The sequence below is a fragment of the Phalacrocorax carbo genome, chromosome 6 (assembly GCF_963921805.1).
Source record: "Phalacrocorax carbo chromosome 6, bPhaCar2.1, whole genome shotgun sequence".
Lineage (NCBI taxonomy): Eukaryota > Metazoa > Chordata > Aves > Suliformes > Phalacrocoracidae > Phalacrocorax > Phalacrocorax carbo.
In genome coordinates, this window is record NC_087518.1 from 33,619,847 (window position 1) to 33,639,479 (window position 19,633).

Here is a 19,633-nt window from a genome sequence, read left to right on the forward strand (position 1 = left end):
CGCATGCAATACCATATTAAATACTAAATATTGGATTAATTCTCACTAATATGTATGAGGCACTTCTATAGGATTATTTAAAGATAAATGATGAGTGTGGAACCTCTATTCAATGTTCTACCTCTCAAAAATGAGTGTTTGGCAGGTACAGGAAAGCACCTACTGTATACTGATGCTGCCGAGCTCCACACCTGCTTTTTTTTTGTTTGGTTTCTTTTCCTTTTTACTTACCAATGTGTCCAGCATAGCTACAATGTTCCACAGCGAGCAGCCCTGGTTGTGTAGCCTCTCTTAGTTCAGGGGCTGGATCCCACAGCAAAGCCACAAACACCCCAGCCCGTTACCTGCGTGGGCCAGCTTTGTTGAAGCAGTTGATTCTGCAGCATATTGTTGTTGGATCCAACTAAGACAGCCCAATCTGGTCAAGCATAATGATGAACTGCACCTCAGTGGCTTTGGCAGTGTTATGTGCAGCGCCGTTCCCCGCTGCTGTCAGAAACTCCCCTCAGCAGATCTGCACACATTGCATCACATCACACTTTTTCACCAAAGATTGTCTGAAAGTTATTAATATGTTGTATTACTTTTGCTTTCTGCTGTCATGTGCTTGACACAGTAGTTCCCTGTGGGGGTGGATAACCATTATAACAAACTGAGGAGGACAGCTACTAAAAGGTCTGAATTTGAAGAAAATTGAACGAAAACTTTACGACTGCAGGAAGACTCTGGCTTTGAGGAATAAAGGATGTTCTTCGTTTTGTTTCATGGATAACTTAAAAAATGAAAGAGAACCCAACAAAAAACTGTTGCTACGCATCCCCTTCATGTGGTGCTCGGCTGACGATCGCGCGCAGTCGTATTTCGCGAATCTTAATTTACCAAAACCTTTAAAGCTTCCCCGGTGTCGCCGTGGTGGGAGGTCGGACCTCCGCGCCGCCAGGGGGAGCTGGGGGGGGGGCGGGGTCCGCCCGGCGGGCACGCTTGCGCGCGCTCGCTGGGGGGGGGCGGTCCCGCGGCGCTGAGGGAGGCGGCCCCGCGGCGCGTCGCCCCACGGGGAGCCGGCTCCTCGCCCGTGGGCTCCTTCCCCCGCACCCCACCGGCGGCCCGGCCGATGCTGGCGCGGTGCCGCTTAGCGAACCTGCTACCGCGGCTCTGCGCCCTCCGTCCCAGCCTCGCCATGAGCACCGGCACCGGCACCGGCACCTTCGCCACCCGCCAGCCCCTCAACTACCGAGCGGGCGCCCGCGTTCAGCCCGCCGACGGCGGCCAGGTCCAGGAGGTGTATGAGCCGGCCACAGGTACCGCCCCCGCCGCGCGGGCTGCCCTGGGGGCTGCAGGCTGCCGCCGGCACGGCGGGCCCGTGTCGGGCTTCAGCAGAGATCAGCTCGCTCAGCCAGGCAAAAAAAATCGAGTGGCGCCTGGTTTTGGGCAAAGGATACGGTCTAACCACTTCTAAAGTTGGTTTTAATCGGAGATACCTCGGTTTCAGCAGATGTCAAGAAAGACAGTATTTAACTATGCTGAGGAATGTGTAACAGAGTTCCGAAACGGGTGGTAAAAGTCTAACAAACTCCAACTCGAAGAATTTTGTAACAGCTGGAGCTAATTGGTAACTAGGGCACGACTGTGTGGAATGGCAGACCTTTTAATTCAGACCGGCTGAACTGCAGCACCTCTTCTATAGCCAATTACAAATCAGTGGGAGCCACAGTGTGAGTTTCTGTAGCCTGGTGTGGGTGGCTGGACTGAAGCCTTTAGGGTTTGATGTGAGATAAACCATCTTCTTTTATGCCCCTTTTCTGAGATTTCCATCCGATTTATTTCCTGTTTAAAATGTACCCAGGTCGTGTGATAAGCCAGCTGTTCTGCTCTGGGGAGAAGGAGGTCGATCTGGCTGTGCAGAGTGCAAAGGCTGCCTTTAAAATATGGAGCCAGATGTCTGGCATGGAGCGGAGCAGGGTGCTGCTGGAGGCTGCCAGAATTATTCGGGTATGTTGTGGGAGCTCGCCTCCCCTTTTGGAGAGAGGTGGTTCTGCCTCTGGGCTTTCTTGTGGGTTGATGTGGCTGTTGGGGGCTTCCAGGAGGAGTTCCAGAGCTCCAGAAGGAACGCAGGAGTTGAAACCCACCTTTGACCAGAACAGACAGTAGTTTACTTCGGCAGGACTTTGGTCCTACCACTCTGTTGAATGCCAGTGTGTACCTTCTCTGCTTAATTCTGTTAGAAGACATAAAACTGAAGCCATCCAGTTGAGATCTTGCAGGGCTCGTACTTCTTTACACAACTCTAATTACAATTACTATTCAATTAATCAATATTCTATATAAAATAGATATTATATATATTATGTATGACTAAATAAACAATTTCTATTATAATTACTTACAGTTAAGCTTCGCTGCACTGATTTCAAAGACGAAATTGCATAACTTGCATTGTTGAATTTTCAGCTTGTCAGACACTGTTGTCACGTGACTGGAGCATGTCTTGTTTTAGCAATAAAAAATGTAGGAATGCTGGTTTTTATCTTAGACACCCGATAATACACATGGGAGAGGACACAAATATGCTAGCTTTATCACAGGCTGCTCTGTGAGATAATGTTTGCTTGGACATGGAAGTTAATCCCCACTGAGGCACAGAATTCTGCTAAGAAACCAGACCTTCTTTCCCCAGTGTGCATATGTGATGAGAAAACTTCCTTTTTGCCAGACTTCTGCTTCTGCCAGACTTCTGCAGCAGGGTAATATTTCTGCCTGGGAGGTGGTCTCTTAAAGGACGCTTCCCAGCTGCGTTGCTTTGTCCGTCCTTCACTAAGTCCTCTCGTTCCATTTTGATCTTGCTGTTTGCTGTTCCTCCCGGTGTAGTTCTGTGAATTCTAATCATTGTTTACGAGCCAGCTTCTCGGTTCAAGTTTGCTCATCTTTTAGATAAAGAGGGATGTTATGCAAGATTGGACTAGCAGTGAACCCCAGCTGCTGTCTGTTTAACATTCCCCTGTGATCAGCCGCCACTGGGAAACTGATAAATAGCCGTTGGGAATGTACCTTTTAGAGATGACAATTTCTCAGGGCAGAGCCTGGCTTACTGATGGCAGAGCCTTGTTTGGGACTTCAGTGCTTGGGAAGCAGCTGCCTCTGTGTGGAGTCCTACTATACAGAAGCTTCTCTAACATGTTGTCACTGTCCTGTGCCTCTCACAGGAGCAGAGAGAAGAAATTGCCACCTTGGAAACCATCAACAATGGGAAATCCATCTTTGAAGCCAGAGTGGACATTGACATATCCTGGCAGTGCCTGGAGTACTACGCAGGACTGGCAGGCTCTCTAGCTGGTGAGAAGGTTACCGGAGTTTGCTCTTTACTTTCTGTCCTGCCGCTTGTGTTCCCTGGTAGCTTCCATGGCACAAGCCCATCTTTGCTGTTGGTTTCTCCAAGAGGTGGACCACTCCCTTTTCTGAAGATCTTGGAAGGATTTTCAGAGATCTCTACCTAATGCTCTGTGGGCACTTATGCACCTTCTGTGATCTTGCTGGGGGAAAAGCCGTGTGTCTCTGCTCCCAATCAAAGCGAGATGTGGCCCCTGAGGCTCTGATAAGACAGGAGTGGGCTTTGCTCTTCTCTACCTTCTGGCTTTTTTTCTTCTTTGCAGGTGAACACATCCAGCTTCCTGGGGGATCCTTTGGGTACACTCGGAGAGAGCCCCTTGGGGTGTGTGTTGGGATCGGAGCCTGGAATTACCCTTTCCAGATTGCCTGCTGGAAGTCTGCCCCAGCCTTGGCTTGCGGTAATGGAGACACTGCCCGTGCAAGCTTCTCTTTGAAGCCAAATGATCCTGTGAGGGAGAGTGATTTCGGGGATAAAGTCTAGGATTACCTTGAAGGAGGTGTTGAAGGAAGGATTAGCAGAACCTTCAGGCTGTTACTGTGGCAGGAAGGGAAAGGAAATGGAAGCGGGAACATGGCAGATGCTAAGAGGGGAGGAGTGCATCAGGAAAAAGGCTGAATTGCTTGGCTTTGTATTGAATGAGGAAGGCCTCTGGAAATGTCTGCAGTGCAGGACCGGCAGCCCCATCTCCCCCAGCCCTTCCCAGCAGGAACATGCAGTTCCTCCCTTTCACTGGTTGCAGTATTCAGCTGAAACTGTTTCCTCCTTTCTTGGTGTGGGGTCTTCAGCAATCTGTTGAGACAAACTCATTGTGGGGGGTGGCTTGGTTGGTTGTTGTTCTTTTCCCTAAAGCAGTTTGGCTGTTAACCCCACCTTGCCTCTGTCTGGGTTCCCCTAGGCAATGCGATGGTCTTCAAGCCCTCTCCCTTCACCCCCATTTCAGTGGTGAGGTTGGCAGAGATCTTCACGGAGGCCGGTGTGCCCAAAGGGCTCTTCAATGTGGTGCAGGGTGGAGCGGCCACAGGCCAGTTCCTCTGTCATCACCCAGATGTGGCCAAAATCTCTTTCACTGGCAGCGTGCCGACTGGCATCAAGGTAAAGGCACCTTCTCACTCAGGGACACAAGGGGTCTGTCGTGCCAGCCTTCCTGGTGTGCTGTGGATGTTGATACCTCCTTGAGCTTTTGTGTACAACACTGGTAAAGATGGGTTGCAAACTGGCATTTTTGGGTCTGAGCAAGGAGCTTGCACATACAGGGTTACACTGGGGCTTCAGTTAGCCCACTGGGCATCAGCTTAGGCACTTGGTCCTTTCAGAGGAGACCCTTGGTCATCTTCACTTGTTAAGCCCCTGGTTGCAGTGAAGTCTCTGAGCTGCTAAAGTGGGTATCTGTGTGGGGAAGAGGGAGCAGCACTGGGAAAATGGGTGAGCACTTCTGGCAGTAATAGTTCAGTTTAGCTGCATACAACTTCCTGTTTTTAAGCAAGGGGTTACTTTCTGTGAATTTCTCATCCTCAATTTATTCTTAAAAAAATTAGAATTCCCTAAAAAGACCTTTAAAAATAAACTCGGATTTAAGAGAGGGGAAATGTTGCCCCTTGAACTCTCCTTACGTGTGTGTACCTGTGGGGTGCAGTGACACAGCTGCTGTTACAGCTGTCCTCTGGGCTTACGCTGAGCGCGAGACTTCCTGCAAATGACTCCTCAGGTTTCATTGCTTTTATTTTTAAGAAAACAAACCCCAAACCCTCTGAGACTGTCTCCAGTCTGAACTAAACACATTTAGGAAACCCAGCTTGCCCTTCATGCTGCTTCTGTTGTTGGTGAAGGGCCCTGCGGGAGCTCTCCCCTTGGGTGTCTCTGACCTCCCTGTGCCAGCCTCCCATTTAGCATGGGTCACTTGTCTCTTCTGTCCTTGTTTTCCTCAGATCATGGAGATGGCAGCTAAAGGGATCAAACCAGTCACCCTGGAGCTGGGGGGAAAATCCCCCCTTATAATCTTTTCTGACTGTGCCTTGGAGAATGCTGTGAACGGAGCCCTCATGGCCAACTTCCTCACACAAGGCGAGGTTTGTGTCTGTGGGGCAGAAGTGGTCCTCCCCAGTGTGGTGGGGTTGTTTGAGAATTGGGCAGCAGAGCTAGCTTGTGACCTTGCATAGTGAGGGATGCCCTGAAGCTCCCATCTTGCCATGTTTCCCTGTGCAGTATCACAAGGGATGCCCTAGCAGAAGCTGGTGCAGGGTGTCCTAGCGGAGGGTGCCTTAACTGATGCCCTGTCCGTCCCAGAAGTGGAGCCTCTCTAGCACTGGGTACCCAGCTTGGCAGCGGATCCTGTGCCCTGGGCTCCACTTTGGCACACAGAGGTCAGAAGAGGCTGTGCTGGTGTCCTCTGGAGGGGCAGCAGGTTCCAGTCTGGTGTGCTGAGCCACAGCCCGATGGGGCTCTGTCCGCCCCAGATTTGGGATCTCCACATGTGCTGCAGGTCTTGTGTAATCCTGCGAGCAAATTGGCTTACCAGGGTCGTCTCTGGGAACTGAGAAGGCTGCTGAAGTTCTCTCCTGCTGGTGACTTTGTGCGTTTTTGCCACCTGGTGGCATCAGTACCACTATGTCCAGCATGGACTGTTCAGTGCAGTCATGAGCAGCAGGGTAATCTAGTCTTCTTTGTCCTCGGGGACAAGTTAGCTGTTTTAGCAGCTGTGGAGGGGCTTTGCTGAGAGCCTTTGTGGCAGGACCCAAGCAGGGGAGGACTGTGTGTCTTGTTCTGAGCAATCTGTCCTGTATCCTAGGTGTGCTGCAATGGCACACGCGTGTTTGTGGAGAGGAAGATACTGGATGTCTTCACAAAGGAGGTGGTGAAACGTACCCAGAAAATCAAAATTGGAGACCCGCTTCTGGAAGACACACGGATGGGAGCCCTCATCAACCGGCCCCACCTGGATCGTGTCCAGGGCTTTATCAAGCAGGCAAAGGAGCAGGTGAGGTTGTGATGCTGCCTTGTGACTGCCCCAGCATGTCTCCTACTTGTTAGACAAACAGACCAGCAGCTGCCCCGTGCCTTCCCACTTAAGCTGGTTTTTTGTTGTGGTTGAATTACTCAATAGATGTCTTCAGCCACTAGATTAGAAGTGACCCAGTGCACATCTCTGAATCAGCACTGAAGGTGACATGGATTTTCATATCCTGATGTTGCCAGTTTTAGAGGTTGTGAGATACCCAGCATGGCAGTGTGGAAAATGGGATAATCCATAATGTTTGGGCCAGTTATAAGTTGTGGTGATACCTTGCACACTTGGCTGTTACCTCACTTGGGTTCCAGTTTTGTTGGTTGCATAAAGAGTCTACTAAGGATCAAAGGACAAATTTACAAGCTGCTGGAAATGATCTCTGGAAGAGCAACAAGATCTACCCAGGCTTTTTAGTTTTTTCTCCAGGTTTTATTGTAAAGCGTAAAGATATTTTAAATGTCAGCACTAGATATATGACTAGATGTAGCCATTTTAGCCTGGATGCTCCTGGATGTGCCTGCCTACCTTCTGCTTGCTCTTTTTCAGGGGGCAGAGGTGCTGTGTGGTGGGGACCTGTTCGTGCCAGATGACCTGAAGCTGAAGAATGGCTACTACATGCGACCCTGTGTGTTAGGTATGGTCCTTCCTATTCATGATACTGCAGTCTTTTATGTGGATGTTGGGGAGTTTCCTCTAGAGAAAGCTGTGTTGGGTGTGACCTATCTCTGTGTACATCCACAGTGCGGACAGGCACTGGTATGGGCGTACTAGAGAGAGCTGAGGCACCTAGGAACTGTGTCCAGAGAAATCTCTGCTGCTGGAGGGTCTGTCAGTATATGTACAGTTAGTGCCTTTGCTGCCTTGAGATGCAGAATGGGACTTGCTCCTCTGCTAGCCAAGCCGGGGGAGCTGTGCACTGCTGAGTGCTGTGTTGAAGGCTGTGAGGGTTGCTGAATGCACAGGCTGTTCTGCTGACTCTTCCTCCTGAAGGACGTGTGCTCTGCCATGCTTCCAGGGAACTGCACAGATGACATGACATGTGTGAAGGAAGAGATCTTCGGGCCTGTCATGTCCATTCTGCCATTTGACACGGAGGAGGAGGTTGTGGAGAGAGCCAACAACACCAAATTTGGCCTGGCAGGTGGTGTCTTCACCAGGTATGACTGGGTAGCGTGTCTGGTGTGGAAGTGGTCTAGGGAGGGGAGGAGAAGGGAAACACTGCAGCAACTTGGTGCTCCTCGTGCAGTGCCTGGCATGGGCATGGATACCCTCTTCCGGAAAAGGTGGAGCAAGGGATTGCCAAAAAGGAACTTTTGTACGTGACTGCACGTCCCCCCATAGTTTTTCCTGACGGGTTATGCAGGCCCAGCTGTCCTTCGGACTACTTCCAGCCTGCACTTGGCCTGCTGCCTGCCTTCCTGCATCTCCAGGAGATGCGCACTGGGAGCCTGCCGTGCTGCTGAAAGCGCGCAAAGACGGCTGTTCGTTGCTTGCTGTAGTCTGCTTTGCCGCTGTCCTTGTCCTGCTCTCTCAAATCAAATGCAATTTTGAGTGTCCTTGGGAATAGGTGCTACATCCTTTGAGCAGGCAGAGAGAGAGTAGGGCAGGTCGGGCTCCAAAAACCACTGTGACCTGCTGTCCTTTCTCTTGTGGGTTGTCAGCTGGCAGGGGAGGAGGGGATGAATGGGAAGGGATCCAGCTGAATTGCCCTTTTCCTGCAGGGATATCCAGAAGGCTCACAGAGTAGTGGCTGCTCTCAAGGCTGGGATGTGCTTCATTAACAACTACAACATCAGCCCTGTGGAGCTGCCTTTCGGAGGATACAAGGCATCAGGTGAGCTCTGTTTGACCTTCCCTGGTATGACTGCATGCCAGTTACAGGGGGTATGAGTGGTACCTGGCACTGCCTAGAGCTGTGTTCTCACTTCTGGCTTGCCCCTGCAGGATTTGGCAGAGAGAACGGGCGGGCAGCCATCGAGTACTACTCGCAGCTGAAGACTGTCTGCGTGGAGATGGGTGATGTGGAATCTGTGTTTTAGTGGCTCTGGGGCCTGCTCAAGGGAGCATAAGCCCAGCAGCCAGAGATGTGGATCATTTACACAGCAATAAAGTGCTCTAAAATTGTAAGTGTCTGGGGGGGGAGCGTAGCTGGAGCAGCATTTAGCCACCCTGCTCCTGCAAGGGGGAATGTACGCACAGGGCTCAACCTGTGGGCCTGATCTGTCTGATCTGGTAGAAGATGGGAACCTTGGAGAAGGATGTAGCAATGTGGCTTGCAGCAGCAGCACGTGCAGCTACATAGGTGTAACCAGAGGCTTGCCAGTGGCAGAGGGCCGGCCCAGGCTGCTTCCCCTGCTGTGTGCCTTGAACCCCATTACCTTCCACCCTCAGTGGAAGCTCCAGCATAGGACAGAGTGCTGCCTATCTTTAGTGAAAGCTATTTGACTTCCTTCCTATAGACCTACTCTTCTTCATAAACATGATGAAGCAACAACTTTAAATGTTTGCCTACATCTTTTTTTTAGCAATCAAATAAATATTAATTCTGTTTGGAACATCTTACACAAGAGTGACATGAATTGGGGGGTGCAGAAATGTAGCCTGATAGAGAGCAGGGCTGTTGCTGTGTGGGTTAAACAAATGATTGCAAGATGGCTTTTTGGTCAGCAAAATCATAAAAGCTAGAACCTGTTTGCCTGATAGGCAGATTTCTGTAGTTCTACAAACCCTGAGTTGTTCTAGTGTTCTACAAAACCTCTTAAGAAAGCTCTCTGTAATTTTAGAATGAAAATACACAATTGACAACTTCATTTTATTAAATGGAGGGGTGAAAAAACCCAACAAATGAAATGTTCCAAAGTAAACAAAACAAAAATCCCTTTAGTTTCCCTGGCAGCCATCACAATGGTCAGATCCAGTCGAGATGCTGGCAAGCTGAATACACACCTGTGCCCACCAGCCCAATGAGTGCAGCTGAACCGATGGCCCCTCTCATTCGTTTTTTTGGATCTGGAAAAAAGACGTGTGTTTTCAGTTCAGCAGCCCATCACTGAAAGAGTAGCCCTTCCTGAAAATTAGAGGGAGCAGGAACCAGGGATAAATCTCAAAGCAAAACAGCAGGCACCAGCTCGGGCCATGTACATACCCTCAGTCTCTGCTATTATTAGATTAATGCTCTTCCTATCAGTAGGAAAAGTGTACTGCAGAGACACCAGCATGTGGACCTCCACCCTTTTCTCTACATCCTGACTGGAAGCTTTACACTGCCTCTTTAATATAAGCCCTGAGGCCGCTGTAGGAGGCACAAGTTTCCAATCACCTGGTGTGTGCTACAGGGTAAAGACCTACCTCCTGTGTAGTAGCCATGGGCATAAAGGATTCTCGCAAGGATCCAGGTGATGCCAAGCCCTGTGGCAATCCGCTAGAGAGAAAGGAAAAGTGTTAAAGCTTGTGGAGACTGGCTACTTGCATGTGCGTAGTTGTTACAGCAGCCCTGCTTCAAAGAAGCAACCACCAGCTACAGTGTGGGTCCTGACCATGCTAGGACAACTGGGAGTCAGCCTGGGGGAGGTGGGTGACTGATGCAGTGTGCTAGGGTGAGTTTTGAACAGGAGTATGGTGCCTATGGGGAGGTAGAGCCTTGCTGTTCTGCAGCACAGCTCTTTCCAAGGAAGAAATGCTTAAGTTATACAGGCAGCAGATTTCCTGTTGGAGGTGTGACAGACCTTGCCGCCTAACTTAGAGCTTGCTGCAACATGGCTCCAGTTTGCCAGATTTGCCTATGCTGCTTCCTTCCCTCTTTGAAAAGGAATATTCAAGAACAATCTGATTTGTGTATTGGTGGAAAAGAGCTACTAGTTTAGGCCTCTCCCACATGCCTGCCTCCTCATGAGCTGTCTGCATCTTTCAGTTAAAAGTAATCCAGGTGGTTTTTTGATAGTTAGCACACCTCCTTTGGTGGTAGAAGTGCGTGGGAAGATCACCATGTTCCCCATCTATTCTTATCAGGTAAAATGTTCATGAAAGTGTGCTTAGAGTGGGGAAAAAGGGTTCCTGTCCTCCATGCAACCAGCTGCTGAGTCGCACTGCTATAAGCCCAGCAGGACTCTGCAGGGCTTGGAAGAACCAGGCAAGGTTGGAGGGACTCTTCCTGCTCATGGGCTGGAGGCTGCAAATGTTTTGGTTTGTCCAACAAGGCACCCTCAGGGGAAGGAAAGGAGTCTAAAGCTAAAGCAGCAGTAATGAGTTCGGTGAATACTTGTGATTCCCCTGCACAAGACCTTCTACCAGTACGTTTTCAGAAGGGGCACAGCTGTGAAGTATGATGTGGCCAGTGAAGCAGCCTGCTGCCTCCAGAGGGGCTAGCTTGGCTTCTGCCCACCCCCTTCCCTCCCCAAGTCAGGGAGCAGGAGCAGAGTTCAGCCATGCAGACCTGCACCAAGGTGTCACTTACCGGGTGGTAGACTCCACCAGTGGCTAAGAAGAACAGGAAGGCAGGGTAAACTTCCAATCTGAAAATAAAAGCACGGAGGTAGCGTTTGTGCTCAAGTTCATTACAAAGAGGAAACTCCAGAAACACAGAAGCTGCGAGCATCCCCTGCCAAAGTCTCTGTTGGGCCTGACTGTTAGGAGTCCCCATGCTCAGGAGAGCTGTGCTCAATGCTGTGGCCACAGATGGAGGAAAGAGGGAATCTGAGTGTGCACGGACTTTTAGGGGGCTTCCCCTCCATCTGTGCCTCTCTCCAAGGCCACCCACCTACCCACTCTTTCTGTTTTGTGCCCTAAGCCACTGCTAAATACTACTTAAGCAACCCCAGGAGCTGTTGTTCCTCCCAGCATCCCCCTGATGTGCTGCTGCAGCCTGGTCCACGTTAGCCTCTCCCCAGAGAGATCTGGGCAATACAATCAGCAGCCCTTAGATAGGCTCTTCTGGAAACAAGACTTCCAGTGTCTTCAGATCCACCCATGGGGTCAAAGAGCTGGGCACTGAGGAAGAGGAGGCTGCTTCACAGCCCCGTCTTATGGTTTAAGGCATGGTAAGGAGGCAGCACAGCCTTACTGCTAGGCATTACATGGCCATGTGCTTTCCTCGGGCATTGAGCCTGAACCCAAGGACTCGGCAGCAGCGAGTCTCTGGCTGTAGGCCCTGCTCCACAGCCCTGTGTATTTTCAAAGCCTGCATTCATATGTGGTACTTACGTGTTCTGGTGCGCACGCTGGATGCAGTTGAATATATGCCCATGTTCAGGGTCTGTGCTGTACATGGTTGGATACTGCCAAAAAAACAAACCAGCAGCAAAACATGAGCAAGCGCGGTCTGGGCTTGGGAGCCTGTTGTCCAGCAGTGAGGAGTGTGCCCTGCAGCACCATTCCCCAGGGAGCCCTGAGCTGCATGCGCGCTTGCAAGACTGACTTGCATTGGCAAATTAGAGCCTGTCTCCTGCCCCATGGCACACAACTGCTTTGCTGAAATTTGTTGCCTGCCTCCGGCCACTTCCTGAACTCCCAGAAGTCCAGTACTGTTGAGGTGGCCCTGCTTTGAAGAGAAGATAGCCAGGTATGGGGTGACCCTGTTTAAATCTCATCCCTGTGGAGGGGAGAGCAAAGCAGTGTTATTGACCCGTCATGTCTCCTCTAGGTAGCTGGCAGCTGCCCGTCGCCCAGGAACAGGCTGGGAGGACGCTGCCTTCCTCACCGCTGCAGAGCTGAGCAGCCAGCCAGAGCTGCTGCTTCGCTGCAGAGGCATCTCCCAGCCTGAAATCCAGTGCTCCACATGCCACATGGACTGAGCGTGTTCGCTACAATCCCGACTTCATGCAGGAGGAGCGGGGTCACCCCAGCAGGCAGCCGGGGCCTGCAGCACACACCCACGGCTGTCCTTGCACCCACCCCTTCTTGCCACTTCCCCGAGTGACCTGGGAAAAGGGCACAGGAGTGTTTGCACTCAGAGCCGAGTGGCACCGCAGCCTCTGCGTGCCATCGCCCTGACTCACAGGCAGGACTGGCTGTCCCCACCCAGCCCACAGCCCTGCCCAGCAACAGGGCTCCTCGATGGATGCCGAGGGAAGGTCACTTTGAAATACTTCTTGTGACAGGGCTCGTATGCTCCCTCTGAGCTTGAGAAACCCTCCTGTCACTTTTGTTCCACCTCGATCCCTTTGCCCCCAGTGCTACATTAGCCTTCTTTGCAGGAAAAAGGGCTGTGTGGTTTCTTGTTCATCAGTGTTTCCACAAGTCAAAGCCTTGTGCTTTCAGCCGTCTCGGCTCGGTGCCAAGCGCCTAATCTGCCAAACCCCAAGCTCTGTTACGCTGCCTGCTCCAGTCTGAAGAGCCAGAATAGCAGCTCCATCTCTTCTGCATCGTGTGGTGGGGCAGGAAGTGGCAGCAGGTCACCCAAAAACAAGCAAGGTGTCACCTAGCTTGTCAGCAACATCCCCTGCAGTCCGGCTCCGACCTTCCCATTCCCTCAGCCTGAGCACTCACCTCCACATTGTACTTCTTGCGGGCCTTGCCCACTTTCACTGCCAGGTATGTGACCAAGACGAAGCTGGCGGCCCCCGTCAGGATGACGTAGCCATACTCCTTTGAGAGAACAGCCATCTTGGTGCTGTCAGAAAAAGAGCCCGTTAGTATTTTGGGGTGTGACTGGAGAAGCGGGAGCTCACAACACGCAGAAGTGTGTGTGTGGAACAGTTGCGGAGCGCGGACCCAAGACCTCCCAGCACAGGGACTGGCTGAAGGAAGGGAGAAATGGTGAGTTGGGGAATTTTCACCTCTTGGTGCCTGCTGGGTGTTAAGCAGCACAAACCAAGGGCTCTCTGCTCAGTTCCTGTCAAGCAAGCCTTAAAGTCACTGAAGTGTTGGTGGGAGGCAGTGTCCGGAGGACCCTAGTCCAGCCTCTGGCTCAGAGCAGGACTACAGCCAACAGCAGAGCTCCGGCTGTGGCTGGCCAAGTCCCACAACCTCACTGACAGTGCTGTGCCCACAGGGATGCTCTGGAGAGGTGGACAGAAACTGATTGTTCACAGTCACATCCAACATCAGAGCTTGGGGCCACCAATGAAGTCAGGAAACAGGTTCAAAACAAACCAAAAGGGGTGTTTTTTCACGCAGGAGGAAATAGACCTGTGGAACTACCTGCTGAGGGATGTTGTGAGTGCAAACAGTTTTCATAACTCAAGGGGAAACTGGGCAAGCTCTGGGAATGAGAGGTAAACTGGCAATTATAATACAAACTAGAACTGGCTCAGAAATCCCGAGCTGAAAGGACCTGCACTACATGAACTGTTAGTTTGAACTACTAAGGCCATCCTTGCATAAATAATAATAACAACCACCACAACAATTGCAATAATAACCGAACCTTTTCAGTGAAGAGGCACTGGCAAGACAAGCAATGCTCACCCCTGTAGCTTCAAGGAACCCTCTCAGAGTCACAAGTCAGGGAACAGCCCCCAGCGACACGCAGCTGCTGGCATTTACCAACATCTGCACGAGCAAGTCTGCCAGCCAGGAGACACCAGGGCCTGTGTGGTTTGCATTTAACAGTTCCGCACTTCCTCGCAGGCCTGAGACGGAAGCACAGGGCAGAAGGCGCATCCAGCAGCCTCCACCACGCTGCCCTGCAGCAAGGCTGCATTGCATGCTTCTCCCTCTTCCCTGCTCTCCATCTGCTGGACCTGCCATCAGCCTGCACTGCTGGGAGGTGCTCGACCCCAAGCGCACCGGCACCCTCTCTGGCTGCAAGTGAGCATGAGGGCCCTTCCCCACAATCACCTGGCACTGGTTCTCTTGCATGATCCCAAACCTCAGATGTTTTCTGTCTGTGTGACCCAAGATGGTGCTGTGTGATGCAGCACAGCAGAAGACAGCATAGACCTCTCTCCAGCACTGAGACGAGACCCTCTCCAAAGCAAACACCAGCTGATGCCTACCTCCATCTGGTGCTTCCATGATGTAACAAGGTTTTGGTGTCTCCTGCGCTGTCCCACCAACACAATCTGCCAGCGTGGGGGAAAATGGGCCACACCACAGAATAGGTACAAACGGCCTTCCTATTGCAACAGTGCCAGCACCCCTCGCAGGGGATCTTTTATTTCTCATGTGCAAAGGGATTATTATTGATGGAGCAAGGTGAAGACAACAGCTGGCTTTGTCTGCATGAAGTTTGGTAGACAATTATCAGTAAGAACATTCAAAACCTCAAGTTACTAAGAAATGTCAGCTGTGCCCACATGTACAGGGGTTAGTGCCTGAGAGATGGGACACTGGAAATGCAACACGTTCCCAGCCGGTAGGGCAGGTTGATGGTCACATTCACCCCTTCAAATTACAAGGTTGGTGGAGAAACCCACCTGCCAGCAAGGACAAGGCATTTTATCTTCACAGTGGTAAATTATAATCTGGGATTTTATCTTAGCAGTAAAGAGCACGATTCAGTCACAGCAAAGCATTAGGCCAGGTGTTTTATAAAGCTGCTACTGTTACGCTACAGGTATAAAACTCTACTGCAAGCCTTTGCTCTAGTAATCCGGAGCCATATAAAGCACTTAGAGAACTTTCAGCCTCTCTCTGATTGCATGCCTGGCAGCTCTTTCCGGATTCTGGTGCCTCGTGCGTTTCAGCAACCTTTGCCCACAGCTGCAAGGGCTCTGCTGACAAGCATCGGCACGGTGCACGAGACTGAATTTTTATCTTCCACACAGCAATGTTTCAGGCAGCAGCCACACGATCAAGATTCTGGAGCATGACACAGCACAGACTGGGAGCTGTAGCAAAGGAGCTCCCGGGGGTGCCTTTACTCCGGAATAAGGGTTCTTACCAAGCTTGCCCTAACGCTACAGTTATTATGAGTCAGCAAAGCCGATTATGTCTCCCCGTGCTTGGATTGTGACCAGACTACCAGAGACAAGCTCAGACTTTCTCTGAGGGCCGGAGAGCCTTTCGTCCCCTCTGGTGCCAGGTGAGCGTACAGGCTTGGCTCCCGAGGCAGCGCTCCCCGCAAGCCCTGCGGGGTCACACTGACTAAGCAAGCTGGGGCGCAGGCAGGGCCCCGCCGCGCTCCGCTCATCCTGCGGGCCCCTTCCCCCGCAGCCCGCACTCGCGGCCGGGGGGGGGCAAAGCGCCTGCGATATTTTCTTTACCACCTATCAGGATAATCAGGGTAAGCATGCACTCGGAGCATCCGAGCTCCGCCCGCGCCCCCGCCCCGCCGCTCCCGCGGGGGCGAGCTGCGGGTCCCCGGCCCGTACTCACCCTCAGCCGCGGCGCGGAGCAGCCCAGGACGCTGCGGCGGCGGGGCCGGCCCTGGCGGCAGCACCGCCCGCGGGCGGGTCCCCGCAGCCGCCGCCCCCGCGCTGCGGGGGGAGGCGGGCGTTGAGGTTCGTGTGTCGAGGGGAGGGTGTGACACGGGGGCCTGGGGCTGTGCAGAGGGTTCTGCCGTGCCGGCGTCCCAGCACGCCGCTGAGGGGGCATCGGTCCCATCCAGTAGCGCTGCGTGCGTGTCCCCAGCACACACCCACCCTCAGCAGGCTGCGCTGCCGTGTCCGCTCCTAACCACCTCTGTCACGCTTTGACAGCTTTGATTCACAGCCTACGGTTTAATGGCTCTAAGACACTATGGTAATTTATACCATGCTTGCCCAAAAAACTTCTGCTTTCCCTTTTATCTCACCCGATCCCGCTAGTATTGAATGAAGAAGCCAGTGTTGCACACGTGGAGTTGCTGTACTCGGTCACGTAAGCGGATACTTCTCTTGGCAATGACCAGCCTTAGCGATATGAAGGATCTTATTTACACCTCCCTTTATTCTGGGCTGTATATGCAGCCCTGGGACTTTGGCATTGAAACACAAGCCATTTCCAAGAATACTCGGAGTGCGTACATAATATTTTTTACATTTAAAAAACCCAGTTTTAGGGATATGAGATACAAAACTGGAGCTGGACTTTCCAGTTCTGTAAATGTGCATAAACCAGTGGAGGTACAGGGGGTCTGGCCACAGGGGGAGAGATGGTGTCTTTTGCTGTCGTCAGTGTAATGGGGAAGAAAGCAAGACCCAGCGGGATCCTGGGTCCCTCAAAGTCCCGGTTTTCATCTCCCTGCTCACATACCTGCCTTTCCATAGCAGAAAGTTCTCAGATTCCCTGGGGCTCCAGTGATCTATCTGGGCTGGTCCCAATAAGCTCTGCTGGGCTTTCTGGTCAAAAAGGCCTTGGTGAAGACCCTGGCTACAGCACAGCACCAGGGCCTTTCCTGTACCCTGGGCTGTCCCTCTTCAAGCCCGTCCCTATGACTGGACAGGCCCCACGCTGACCCTGCTCTTCTGTGGTCTCATAGTAAAGCAGGAGTGTAAATGCCTGGCACTGTGCACACCTCTTGTGCCCCTCAAGAACAAGTATTTTGCCAATGTCCTGAGTCTCAGTCGAAGAAGACAAGTGGAGGTAGCACAGTGAGTGAAACTGGAGCACAGAGACTTTCTTCTCTTGCAGTTTTATTTCACTTCAAAAAAAAAATAGCATATAGAGTGGGACGTCATGTGGGAAATCAGGCAGGAAGGGCCTGCCTTCAGTTCCCACGACAGGAATTCAGAAGGATTTGTAGGGCTGATCCTAAGTGACTGTGTCTTCCTCCTCCTCCCCCTCCTCTCCCTTTGAAGTGTGGACTTTGTAGATGACAGCATAGATGCCAGCCAGCCAGGCTGCCACTGTGCCAGCAAAGAATATGCAGAAGCCAATGAGACACAGAAAGATGTAGTCTTGCTTGTATAGCTGGGTCAGGCAGTTGAAGTGGAGCTGTGCCTCCACTGCAGGCATTTTCAGGGCACGCAGGCCTTCTGGGGTGTAGCAGGTGATGTTGTCAGCATCTGCAGACAGAAAAGCAGAAGCAAGACTCTCTTGCCTGTGTCTCAAGCATTAATGAACATGAGTCCTGCTACCTGCTAGAAAAATGTTGGAAGAGTTTGCTAAACTCCTGAAAAATGTCTACAGACTTCACACCCCTCTCCCTCTGTGGCTTAGGTAAAATCACACAGGCAAACCCTTGCGAAATCCTTGCCAAACCACAATGCCCAGGCTGCCAGAATGGTTTCCCTGGTGTTGCGTCCATAGGGAAATATTGCCTGTTGGATTATGCCACTGCGGCAAACTGCTGTACCTGCACTGTTCATCTCTGCTGATTGAGCACGTTTATTTTAATGTAAGAGCACTTGTGTTTCATTTTTTTTTAATCGCAAACACCTTCTGAAGTGACATAGCCTAAATTATGCTGAAGTAATGAGGCTTGCGTGCAGGGAGTCACGTTTGACAACTGGAGTGGTTTGCAGTTGGGCATAGCCTCAGCTGCCCTGTAAGAGAGGAAGAGGAAACTTGTCAAGGATTCAGTTCCACTGAAATAATGACTGTGCCCTGTCATACTGTAATATACGCAGTGATAAAACATGCTGGCTTTTCCCTCTGAACTTAGTGAAGGCCAGGAGTGGTAAAAGAGCCGCCTCCTTTTGGTGCCTGTAGAAGCACAGAGTGCCCTGAGGCACAGCTCTCTCCTTCCCCTGCAGGTTTTGAACTCCCTGGACCAGACACAGTTGCTGTGCCAGGCACAGGCTGGTCACTGCTTGATGCACTGGACGGATGGGCCTGAGGGAAGGGGAGCAGTGGAGAGGAACAAGCTACAGGGGATTTATATCATATTGCATTACACTACATCATATATTACTGAGTGATACAGCTGCAGTGGCTGTTCATGCTGGTATCTCTCATTGTGCTGAACATAACTGTAGAGCTTTTATCTCGCTATTACCCAAATCCATCTAGATTTGGGCAACTTCATGTCAGCACCTGGACTGCACAGATCCAGCTGAGCACAAAACACTGGTGCAAGTCTTCTGTGAAGCAGCAGCAGCCTTTTAAAGGCCAGGATGGGGATCTGCTTGCAGCAGATTTCAGGGCTCTGTCCCAACGTCCCCTTGCACTGGAGCTGTCAGCTCCTCTCTCAGCCCTCGGTTTAAGGGCCACCTGGTCCCGATGAAGACGGAGCTGCCTTTCCTGCCTAAAGGCAGGTGGGTGTTTGTGATACAGGTTGTCCAACCTGTGTACACTTACTGGCAGCGTGAAAGCTTTGCACAGCCCTCGCACCAGTCCCAGGTGGCACACAGCCTCTTGCAGACTCACCCATAGCATCCCACCAGGACACAGCAAAGCCCAACACAGCAGGGAAGTAGAGCAGCCTCCGCGGGCTCCCTGCTTTGGCTTTCCCAAGTTCCAGAGCATGGTGCAGGGATCCATATTCATACCTCCAGTCTTTGCTGCCACTGCCTCTCCTATTCCTACCCTCTCATATTGCCTACAGTGAGCTTGATTCTCCTGTTGCAGGGTTCAGTGTGTTATCTCCAGTCTTACTCCTAAGAACCATGCTTTTTTACACTGTTCCATAACTGCCTGTAACATGTATGAGGAAAATAAAAAAGGAGTTTAGTACATATGGTAAGACACAGAGATGTCCTTAATTCATCTTTGTCCTAACACCAGCTCCCATTTGCCCTTCCCTTTCCTCCCCTGGGGCTCTTTGTGCCCCTTTCTTATTCGAGGGACAGACATCCTCAAACAATTCCTCTTTGGAAGCTCTCTCTCACCATTGTGTCCTGCATTACTGAAAACCAAGCTTTCTTCACGAGTATGCATTGCGCTGTGTTCCTTTTCAGTTTGGAAAATCAAGTTCATGTGCTGCAGCTGCAGAACAAAGCTTTGCCCTTGGGACCAGTGTTTTTCTGGGAAAGGGAACTGGTGACTACCCTGCCTCATGAACGCTCAGGATCCATGGCCCAGTTGCAGAATCTCTCGGTATGATGGGGAACAGCTGATTTTGGCATCCCAGGTGACGTAAGGAAAGAAGTCTTGGAGACCCTGTTTTCAGAAGCAAGCCGCGCTGCGCTGCTGCAGCCCATGGGACTCAGCGCTCACTTACAGCGCACATGCATTTTTTATTTTGGACAACTTAAAGTAAAACAGAGCCAATTTGCTCTGCGGTGCTGGAGGAAGAGTGGGAACCACGGATCCTCCCAGTCATAAGGATACAGACACTTTTCTGAGCTCAACTTGCATTCTGTCAATCAAATTTAATCTGCGACCCAAAGCAGAGCTCCCTCAAGAACAGCAAACTTCACTGACTTCTAAGCATTGGGTCACAGTCTGATACAGAGGATCACCCGCTCTGAGGACTAGGAGCACTGTGACAGCTGGAGGTTGCA

The 19,633-nt window shown here is 51.4% G+C and overlaps 3 protein-coding genes across 4 annotated transcripts in view; 1 reads left to right on the forward strand and 2 right to left on the reverse strand.

Annotated features, from left to right (window-relative positions):
• The first annotated feature begins 1,015 nt into the window (after positions 1–1,015).
• On the forward strand, positions 1,016–8,944 carry ALDH9A1 (aldehyde dehydrogenase 9 family member A1). Its single transcript, XM_064454562.1, has 11 exons — positions 1,016–1,298; positions 1,844–1,989; positions 3,201–3,330; positions 3,648–3,782; positions 4,281–4,477; positions 5,311–5,451; positions 6,171–6,359; positions 6,936–7,023; positions 7,405–7,546; positions 8,111–8,223; positions 8,334–8,944. Exons 1-11 carry the CDS (start codon positions 1,112–1,114, stop codon positions 8,426–8,428), a joined length of 1,563 nt encoding a protein of 520 aa, XP_064310632.1. The 5' UTR covers positions 1,016–1,111; the 3' UTR covers positions 8,429–8,944.
• A 238-nt stretch (positions 8,945–9,182) lies between these two features.
• On the reverse strand, positions 9,183–15,773 carry MGST3 (microsomal glutathione S-transferase 3). 2 transcript variants are annotated; one of them, XM_064454565.1, is made up of 6 exons: positions 15,645–15,773; positions 12,873–12,996; positions 11,589–11,662; positions 10,843–10,900; positions 9,725–9,810; positions 9,183–9,386 (listed from the first exon to the last, which is right to left on the reverse strand). In XM_064454565.1, exons 2-6 carry the CDS (start codon positions 12,987–12,989, stop codon positions 9,197–9,199), a joined length of 525 nt encoding a protein of 174 aa, XP_064310635.1. In that variant the 5' UTR covers positions 12,990–12,996; positions 15,645–15,773; the 3' UTR covers positions 9,183–9,196. The 2 variants fall into 2 exon arrangements, with proteins under 2 accessions (XP_064310635.1, XP_064310636.1); XM_064454566.1 differs by having other exon boundaries at positions 9,183–9,398; positions 9,738–9,810; positions 15,645–15,772.
• A 1,098-nt stretch (positions 15,774–16,871) lies between these two features.
• LRRC52 (leucine rich repeat containing 52) overlaps positions 16,872–19,633 on the reverse strand; it is a 4,471-nt gene continuing 1,709 nt past the window's right edge. The window contains exon 2 of the mRNA XM_064454563.1: positions 16,872–17,254. Coding sequence (XP_064310633.1) covers positions 17,001–17,254 — 254 coding nt within the window. The 3' untranslated portion in view covers positions 16,872–17,000. The remainder of the gene's footprint in view (positions 17,255–19,633) is intronic.

What these genes read in the sequence shown, in the direction of transcription:
- ALDH9A1 (XM_064454562.1), top strand. Translation starts at nt 1,112, where the DNA reads ATGCTGGCGCGGTGCCGCTTAGCGAACCTGCTACCGCGGCTCTGCGCC. An exon ending in GGTGTATGAGCCGGCCACAG is followed by an intron (nt 1,299 to 1,843) that starts GTACCGCCCCCG and finishes AAATGTACCCAG; the next exon opens with GTCGTGTGATAAGCCAGCTG. An exon ending in CATGCGACCCTGTGTGTTAG is followed by an intron (nt 7,024 to 7,404) that starts GTATGGTCCTTC and finishes CCATGCTTCCAG; the next exon opens with GGAACTGCACAGATGACATG.
- MGST3 (XM_064454565.1), bottom strand. Translation starts at nt 12,989, where the DNA reads ATGGCTGTTCTCTCAAAGGAGTATGGCTACGTCATCCTGACGGGGGCC. An exon ending in GCAAGAAGTACAATGTGGAG is followed by an intron (nt 11,663 to 12,872) that starts GTGAGTGCTCAG and finishes TTTTTTTGGCAG; the next exon opens with TATCCAACCATGTACAGCAC. An exon ending in ACAGGAGGTAGGTCTTTACC is followed by an intron (nt 9,387 to 9,724) that starts CTGTAGCACACA and finishes ATCCAAAAAAAC; the next exon opens with GAATGAGAGGGGCCATCGGT.